General features: G+C 44.3%; 1 protein-coding gene across 3 annotated transcripts; it reads right to left on the bottom strand.

Annotated features, from left to right (window-relative positions):
- Positions 1-521: 521 nt before the first annotated feature.
- On the bottom strand, positions 522-9,335 carry ZBTB18 (zinc finger and BTB domain containing 18). 3 transcript variants are annotated; one of them, XM_035108347.3, is made up of 3 exons: positions 8,149-8,619; positions 5,849-5,905; positions 522-4,063 (listed from the first exon to the last, which is right to left on the bottom strand). In XM_035108347.3, exons 2-3 carry the CDS (start codon positions 5,859-5,861, stop codon positions 2,481-2,483), a joined length of 1,596 nt encoding a protein of 531 aa, XP_034964238.1. In that variant the 5' UTR covers positions 5,862-5,905; positions 8,149-8,619; the 3' UTR covers positions 522-2,480. The 3 variants fall into 3 exon arrangements, with proteins under 3 accessions (XP_034964238.1, XP_088522614.1, XP_034964239.1); XM_088666488.1 differs by lacking the exons at positions 5,849-5,905; positions 8,149-8,619 and adding an exon at positions 9,206-9,335; XM_035108348.3 differs by lacking the exon at positions 5,849-5,905 and having other exon boundaries at positions 8,149-8,618.
- Between the last annotated feature and the right edge of the window lie 341 nt (positions 9,336-9,676).

Genomic DNA, 9,676 nt, shown 5'->3' with positions numbered 1-9,676 from the left:
ATCTTGTCTACCAAAATATAATAAATTCACTGATGAATTTGAGAGACAGGCTCTTTATTCTTATATAATGAAAAGTGGTTTGGGCAATTTCAGGTAACTTGAATGCAAACTATTTGGGACAGCCACTATTTCAGTTTTGTGGGTTCCAGCTGTTAACTAATCATTTCATCAAATTGCTACTTTTCCTCTCTTACCCATCCCAATTCGCATTGTCCACATATGTAACATAAATAAGTTTTGACAGATTTTAGAGTTGTAACACCTTTGTAAACGTAGAACAGTCTTACTTATTGAATAGCAAAGTAACTATTCTTTCTCTTTGTAGAACAGAGAATTTTTTTTAATGCTGCATTTTAAAATGTTACATTTGCCTGTCGTAAATCATTTTTGTTACAGATTGTGAAATAAGTCATACTTTTAAAATCAGTCACCAAGAGGAATCAGGACAAAAAGGTGACATATAGTACATTATAGAAAATCGCCTAGAGTTTCAGTGTTTAAAAAGGGGCGAAGACAACTAATTGATTTCTCAGTATGTATAATTTATTGCAGTTAGCACACAGTTTAAAAATTCACCAACACACCAATAGTACAAAACTAAACAGCATTATAAGTTATTCCCCCTCCCCCTCAGGAAAATAAAACATACTATGATTGTCAAAGCTAGATGTCAGTCTAATTTTTAGAACCAAAGAAGAATGTGAAACTAAAAGCCAACCCCCCCCCCCCCGAAAAAACAATCACTCACGTCCACAAAAAAAATCCAAAAGTAGTCCATTTTTCTCAGACACTGATTGTCTTTTCTAAATTAATAAAAAGAATGTATTTTTAAAACCTAACTATTCAAGTAACTAAAAATAATGCTCCAAGGCCATTTTCACAGCTTTTTTCTTGTTTTAAATGCCATTACAGCCAAATTAACATACATTTGACCAAAATATTTCCAAAACAGTCCAGCAATACACAATGGAGTTTTCCATTCAGTTTTTCTTAAGCACAAAAATAGGCTATGTTTACAGTAGTTAAGGCGATCAAATTCTAAACAAAAGCAGAAAGAAGAAAAAACAATTTTCCATGCTACTCCCATAGACCTTATTTGTAAGTGCAAGACAGGAAAACAAACACTGTGCAAAATGCTTTTGCCCCGTGTGTTGATCATTAAAACCACACATCAGGCTGCAGACTTTGCTGCTTGGATACACAGTTCACAAACCCTCCCCCAACTTTTCTCCTGCCGTTCCCCCACCCCACCCTATTCCACCCCATGTCAATCAAGGTTTTCTAGTCCTTTCAGCCTGGGGCTTTTTCACTCCATAGAATCTTTTCAAGGGGCGAAAAATGAATGACCTATTGTTAATTTGTGCAGCAGGAATTCTAAAAATGCTCATATGGGTAATGTATGCATCTAAAGTTAGAGCTGGCATGAGTTTTGTGCAATCAGATTTTTTGATAAATGTACACTGCACATGCAAATCTCTAAGCTTGTTTGTAAACATTACTATCTTCCTTTACATAGCTAAAATCAACATGTAGCTTTTGTTCAACTTAAAGACAGTGGGCAATTAATTTAAATTATATAAAATAAAAAACAGTGCATTTATGTTCTTCATTAACACCAATTTTTCCAGTGGTGTTTTTTTTTCCTACAAAAAATTAAATAAGTTTTAAAACTCACTCATTAAAGTTATACAATGCAAACAAAGACAAAAATATACTGAAACGCATGCATTTCCGTAGCGTTAATATTTACTTTTCAAGACTCAACTGAGAGCATTAATACAACTTGTCAATTTCCTTGACACCCCCCAGCCCATTTAATCAATTACAGTATACAACAGTAATTCACATTTTTAAATGCACAGTTCGCAACTGCTGAAGCTGCAACGTCCTTTTTTATCCCAAGCAAACCTTCACACAGTCCCAGCAATTCCAGTGTATTTTCAAAAATCTGGTGGTTTTTGTTTTTTAAATTGGGAACTGTTGTAATCCACAAATTACAATATCTCAACTGCTTGTTTAAAAATAGATACTCCAGCATTTCGGAAATTTATCATTTGGGTCTAAAAGCATTCAGGTTTCCCACAGCTAGAAAAGATGCATGCAGTTTTTTAAAAAAATTTAAACAAATTGATAAAACACTGGAGGGGATTTCTGTTCGCTTTTTGTTTTAAATGGAGTTTGAAATGATGCAGTGTTGCATGGAAGGTTAAATAGAACCTTTAAAAAAAATCACATTATTTTCATTTGCAGTTTTGTTTAAAAGAAGTACTTGATGGGGAAACATTTATGAAGTCTATTAGTCTCATTTCTATAGTTCATATTATCAGAGCACTAAGTAATGAAATGTTCATGCCGTCTTAAAGTGCATAAAACAAGCTAATGGCCAAACTTTCAGTTCAAGGAAACAAGACTGCTTTTAGACTGTACCACAACTATATAGATTTATATATATATATATATTAATTATATATATAAAAATTCTATTTCCAAAGTTCTTGCGAGCTATCTTCTAATGTCCAGTCTCTGACAGTAGGTAAGCTCAGTGCTTCACTTTTGACAGACAATGAGTTCACCAACTCACAGTGAAACTTGCGAATATGTCTGTAAAGGTCTCCGGACTGTGTGAACCTGCGTTCACACCACTTGCATGCGTGTGGCTTCTCCCGTGTGTGAACTACGGCGTGGCGGCTCAGATTGTGGGAGTACTGGAAGCTCTTTCCACACTGGGTGCAAGTGTACGGCTTTTCGCCTGAATGAGTCCTCTCGTGACGTTTCAAGGTGTACATGCAAGAAAAAGTCTTACCACACAAGGAGCAGGTCGGGACATTGACATCAGTGGCAGGCTTGCTGCGGATCCCGTCCTGCTCTCGAAAGTGCGTACTTAAGTGAATCTGCAGGATGTGGGGGCTGGGAAAGACCTTGTTGCAGAGGGGGCACATGAAAATTTGGCCTGCAGGGTTAAGTATGTTGGAGACATAAGGGAGCAGACTGCTGTCCATATTCCCTTCCACCTGAACTCTCTCATTCTCTGGAGTTATCATTTCATCATCACTTGCTTTGTCCTCTCTATCTAGCTCTCTCAGAACAGAATCTTCCCTCATAGGAGCCAGGTGGGCTGGCTCATACGGTACCCTGTTATTAGTGCTCACACTTTCTTTCACAGTGCTATGTTCCATGTCATAGTCATTAGTGCCAACATCACTCTCATCACAGGAAGCCTCTTTCTCCACCTTCACCTGCACCAGGTTGTTTCTCATCATGTCCTGCGAAGAGAAATAAGAACTGTTCAAATTCTCAACTCCGGAAAGGCTGGACTTGACAGACAAGTCCAGGACACAGTCAACATCTGCCGAATCCCTCATGGAGGTGACAGACCTCTGGGACAAAGACTCTGTTGAGCTGCAGGGGCTGGCTACTGTTTTTCCAGCTGCTGTTGCGTGTGTCTCTGCCTCTCCGCCACTCTGGGGAATGCCTGCCGAGTCCGAGGGCAATCTCATCCACATGTTCCCAGGCTCAACCGCCAAGTCTCTTTTGCTAGGCAGGATGCTCAATTTCTCATCTTCTCCTTCATCTTCGTCACTGGGTATATCTCCTGCCATGTGGCTACTGCCATCAGAGAGGCTCTCCACTTTGTCTGAACAACTTGAGGCATCTTCTTCCTTTTTCGTACTGTCTGCCTCCGTGGTGGCTTTTTCTTTTAGCTTCTTTTTGCAGACTTTGACAATGTCATACATGTGGAGATAACTGGCAGCTGCTAGCACATCTTCAATGGGCAAGTCTTTGAACTGGAGTTTCCCTTCATACATGAATTCAAGCAAGAGAGCGAAAGCTGGGGCTGTAACAATGTCGCTGTTCAGATGAACAATGTCCCTTTTGTCCAGCTGGTCCTTGTAAAATAGGTGGAAATACATGCTGCACGAAGCCAGTACAGCTCTGTGTGCTCGGAATTGGGCATCTCCTACCAGAACAGTGCAGTCACAAAGAAAACCCTGATGTCTCTGCTCACTCAGACACTGTAGTAAATGCCTACTATGGTCAGGAAACTCCATGCTGTCTTCATAACCTAGGAGAAAAAAAGATTTAGTTAAGCATTGGAAGTAATCAGTTATGTGCCCACCCATTTACAATTTCTGCAAGTTGTGAAGTTATTAATGAGCCGTATTTCCAACAGCATGCAACAAATCACATGGATAAATTAGTCAACTTTTCATAGCTTCTTTCTGTTCAACTATCTTCTTTCTCCATCTTCCAGAGATATATTAGCAGTTTATTTTACAATCAGATGAGTGGGGGTGGGAATAAAGTATTCAGCTTGATGAAGTTAAATGTTACAACAAATCTTACAATGTGAGGGCAGAAGGAAAAACTTGAAATGTAGCATGCATAATTCTACAGCGAAGGGATAGAAGATAATATTTAACTGATCAAGATGACAATGGCTGCTCTTCCAAATTGCTTTGGCAGAGATAAAATTTTGGCCTCATCTGGAATGCTAGTCTTTTCAGTACACACACACACACTCTCTCTCTTGAAAAGCAACCCTAATTCATAGGCAAAAACTTCAAAAGAGCACACTAAAATGTAAGCAAGTGAAAGTTATACAGAAGAGGTTGCCCCTCTACTAATCTCATTTCTGGAGAATGCTTTGACCAATATGCTATAAGAAGAAAAATATTTCAAGAAAAGATTGAATAATTTTGCTTTCCCTCTCTTTCAAGCATTATTCTGGTAGTTTTGTCTGTGTGGTTCCTTTTTAGAAGAGAAGATTTTTGAAACAAGCACTGGAAGTTTCTACTTTAAGGCTTTAAGTATTTTCCTCATTTCTGCGACTTGCAATCCAACTTTTGCTAAAGCAGTTATATACATCTTTGGGCAAAGAGATGTATTCTTAAAAGTTATAATCCTGTCCCAAGTATATTCTATAAAATACTACTGCTGGAATAAAGCAAGAAGATTTACAATACAATCACTTTAAGTGCCCCACAGCCAACATCCATCCTAATCCTTAAGAGGGCTAAAAATAAAGATTGGAGGGCAGCTCACAAGGTAGCTGTGATCAAATTAGGAGGCTGAAAGGACAGAGAGGGACGAAGAAGGAAGCTTATAAACATCTGATCCAGCTGACTGTGGCCATATGGCAGCTGCTGCCCAGATAAAGAGATTAAGAATAGAGGAGTGCGATTACAGCTGTCTGGCCAATTCAGGCAGCTCAAATCTACAAGTTCTAAATTAGTCGTGAACACAAAAACCTCCCCTCAAACAATTATTGTTGTATTGAAATGAACTTCCTTAATATATACCCAAGGAAGAAAGAAAAAGAAGTTATTCTCCAGGGAAGGAGGGGGGGTTCTAAAGTTTAACCCAAAAATGATTTCCATTTCTTTTCCAAAAAGAGGAAGGATTTCTGGAGTTCTCAGCGGCTTTAAGAATAAAGTTGAATAGTGAAAATCACCATATACAAGGAATTCATATGTACTTTGGTTTCTATTTTGCATGTTATTTCAAACCCTTCTTTTTTATCCTTAAGTAGCAGCAGCACCAGAATATTTAATTACTGCATGGCCATAACATTTATTCCCTGCAGTATGAATTGCTGTCTTACTGACCGAGAAAATAAAAATAGGGGAACTACATCATTTAAGAGTTACTTTTGATACAACTGCACAAGAACAAACAGGTCAATACATATTGCAAGCTTAATTACAATACAAACTCCTATCCCCTTTTCACTGAATTGTACTTGTTCTTCCTAAACCTCATTAAACAAGTAATGGGATTCTTATTCTGAAATTAGATAAACAAACACCAAGAGAGAAATACACTGTAGCTAGCCTACTGCTGTTCCTACCTTTAGCACACATAAACCTGATTAAGTCCTTTTGTCCGAGTCTTGCTGGCTCCAGGTCTGTTAGATCGGTGGAAAAAAAGCAGACTAAGAGAGAGACAGATGCAAAGTGGAGATGATGTTAGAGAGGAATGAGATACCTTCCCTACACACAGATCTGCAAACACACTCACTCTCTGTCTGTGTGTTAGAATAAAAGGCTGAGGGATGGCAGGCTGTCAGCTGCTCTGACATCATGTTCAGATGGAAATGCTACCTCCAGCTGTGCTCCTTTTAATGCCATATGCTACTCCTCTACACTCCTGCCACCAGCTTTTTCTTAGGAGAACTTTTCTTGTCTGTTAGTATAAACAAAATACTTCAAAGTCTCTTTTTTCAAAACTTTCTAACACAGAAAAGTAGAGAAAAAAAATCCTTAAACATATGGGGCTCCACTGCATATACAGTATAGCAACCCTTCTGTCACAACTTTGCAGAGTCTTTCATACACTGGGAACTTACTCAAGCCATACCAAACCATTTTAACCAAACCCAGAGGTTCGTTTTAGCATATGACTTTCATCCAACTGGTTTAACTCAATGAACCCCTTCTTTGTACATAGAGGGGGTTCTTTGTTTTATTTTTTTAAAGACTGTACAAATACCATACTCTGTCAGAGTATTTTACTCACGTAAAAACAGAGTGCTTAGGAATTTGTATATAGTAATGAAACCCAATGTTCTTTCAAAACACTTAATATAAAATAAATAGGGAGTCCAAATTCAAGTTGTACTGCATTTTGCACTTGAAAAAACAGAACACTTCTCCTTTTCATACTTCATCCTCTGCACTACAAAATATTGCATTTTTACTCAAATGAGGGTTTTCAAATATTGGTGTGAAATATTGAATATGTTGTTTTAATAAATGGGGCAGCAGTACAACCACCTACACTAAAACATAACTTTTTTACTGAGCATGGGGGAAATTGTTTTGACCTCTTTTTACTTGACAGGATAGTATCATGTAGAAAGGGGCAATAAACTAAAATGAAATGAGCTGTTCAACAAAGCAGAATGAACAACACAGCAAAATGAGTCTCCCTGACTGACTTTCCCAGGCCATCAACTAACTTTATGCTCAATGAACTAACTTCTCCGCACCATTTATTCATAACTATGCACACCTATAGCAGTAGCCATCATCTAATCCAAGCCCTGCCCTAGTTGCCACCATTCTTATCAGAATACCAAAAATTAGAAAAAGAAACTGGGTGAATATGGGGCAGATTAACACCCACACCCACCCTTTCACTCTTCATGGAGAAACAAAGTTTGCGATTAAACCAACTATAACTTAATCCAGCCCCCTGACACTCTGTAAAGAGTGCAGAGAAACCAAAAAGCAAAGCAAATGCACAGAAGGGTGAGGTGGGTGAGGAAAAGAAGCACCAACAGGACAGAAGAAAGCAGACAAATGCAAGAACAGACCAGATCACAGTAACCAGAGCAACAACAAAAGGAAAGTAGCTGGAAGAACTGAGCACAAGAGTCCTGGAGGGAGCAGAGCTCTCTCCTCAGCCACCCCGCCTTGTCTCCACAGCTGCATTGCTCCCCAGATCACCTACCCCCCCTTTGACCTCCTGAGCTACAAAACAAAACACATACACACTGCCTCTGCCACACACAAAGGACTTCATCTTTGTTCCCCCCATCTGTTCCTTAGCTCAGCCCAGCCCCCCTCCCTCCCAGCAAAACCTCCTCACTCTCCCACCCTGCATGGGAAGCTGCGAACTCTTGTTCAGGGGCTGAACCTGCTTTGCCCCACACCTCTAGTCCACACGTAGCTGCCCCAAGAAACACACCTGCTCCCCCCCCCAACACTTATCATTCAGGAATGTTCACTTTCCACCCTGACCCACTGACCCACACGCCACGCCTCATTTGCTCCTAACCCCAACAAACTCCCCACACACCCCACAAGACCCTCTTGCTTCCTGCTTTGCAGGGGGAGATTTCCCCTCGCCGCCCCCATCGCAGAACCCCCTCCCTACCCCCAGCACCCCCCTGTTCACTTTAACCAGTTCACCAGTTGCCTCCGCACCAGTCAAACCCTCCCAGGGCCCTCCCGCCGCCCCCACAACTTCCTACCCCGCATACTTAAGTTTCCTTAACCACCCCGGAGCCTCTCAGCTGCCCCACAACTACCTCCCCCCGCGACAGCAACCAGCTGCTCGCCTCCCCTTCTCCCCGGCAAGGGGTCGCTTCAGCCCAGCCCCCCTCCGCCCGCCCAGTCCCATCGGGGGGTCACGGCCGGGACTCACACTCTGGAGCGGCCCCCAAGTCTCCCTGAGCCGCCGCCGCTTCCTCTTCCTCCTCCTCTTCTTCCTCCTCCGGCCGCCGCCGCCGCTGTTGCCCCCCTCCGCCGCTCCGGGCTCCCCGCGCCCCCCGCCGGCGTCCCGCCCGCTCCCCGCCTCCGAGGCAGCGAGAGAGTGAGGGGCCGCCCCGCGGGGCAGCGAGAGCGGGGCGGGGGGAGGAAGAAGGCGGGGGGGAAGGTGGGAGCGAAGCGGCCCCCGCGCTGCCTCAGTGGCTCCCCATAGCAGCAGCAGCGCCCCGGAGGATCCCGGGCCGGCAGAGCGGGAAGGAGGAGGGAGGGGCGGGGAGCCCGGCGCACGCAGCGCAAGAGCACGCACGGCGGCGGCGGCGGCGGCGGCACAGACGGGCCCGGGCTGCGGCAGCCAGATGTTTCCTCGGCTCCCCTCCTTCCTTCCTTCCTTCCTTTGCCCGAACCAGTTCCCCTGACTGACAGCGCAGCCGGCCCACGGCGAAGCTCCCTCCAATCGGAGCGCGAGGGCTCCGCTAATCGACAGCCCCGGCCCGCCCAATGGCCGGCCAAGGAAGCTAAGGAAACTCGGGGCTGCGGCTAATCGGAGCGCTGCGGGGCGGGGCTCCGGCGCCACAAGGCTGGGCAGGGAAGGTGCTGGGAAGGGGGCGGGCACTCGCGGTCCCGGGTCAGTCCGCGCGCGTCCTGCCGCTGCTGCTGCTCTGCGGTCTCGGGAGGGAGCGGAGAGAGACCCAAGCAGCTGTGCGGGTGCTCCTGTCTCCCACCTCCCCCCCCCCGCTCAACCCCACACACTCTGGGCGCAAAGCATGGTGGGGAATAATGGCCCTCGGTCTCGGGTGGGATAGGCAGGGTGAGACGAGGCCTGCCTGAAGGGTTGCCCGGGACCAGAGACCTGCTGGGGATGCGGCCCTCCCTGCGGCTGGATGCCCGTCCAGTCATTTCCGCAGGGAGCTGAGGGGAAACTTCTCGCAGCAAGTTCCTCTGCTGCCTGAGTGGCTCTCAGCAGCGGTTCCTCATCTGTTTTAACTTCTGCTTACCTTTTAATGGCTCCCAACTCCCCGCTGCTTGCTATGTTTGCAGGAGGGCGGCGTGGAGAACTTTCCAGGGGCGTCCTTTCTTATTCTGAAAAGGACCAGGATCTTCTCCGGCTGCCCCTTTTGCGCGCACAACCTGCGCGGGAGAAGCTCCTTTTCCGTAGGCTTTTCATAGCCACTTCCTTTCGTCTTTTCCGTGGGAGGCCGAAGTTGCACAGGTGCAGTTTTCTCCGCGAAGAAGGGAGAGCTGGCCTCTGCCAGGGATCTTAAAGGGGCAAGATCTCTTTTCTCTTACCATGAAGCCTTGGTTTCAATTCAAAAAGTCTGCTAAAAGAATTCACAACCTGGCCACACATGTACTCCAGATGGGATTGTGGGGATGGGCTTCCTGATTAAAAGGCAGTTTCCTCCCAGTTGTAGTTCTCCTTTTAGAAACTATGCACTGAGAATGAAAATAGGAAGACATGACTGCTG

The sequence above is a fragment of the Zootoca vivipara genome, chromosome 3 (genome assembly GCF_965207765.1).
Source record: "Zootoca vivipara chromosome 3, rZooViv2.hap1.1, whole genome shotgun sequence".
Taxonomy (NCBI): domain Eukaryota; kingdom Metazoa; phylum Chordata; class Lepidosauria; order Squamata; family Lacertidae; genus Zootoca; species Zootoca vivipara.
The sequence above is the reverse complement of the archived record's forward strand: the minus strand, read 5'-3'. Positions and strand labels throughout refer to the sequence as shown.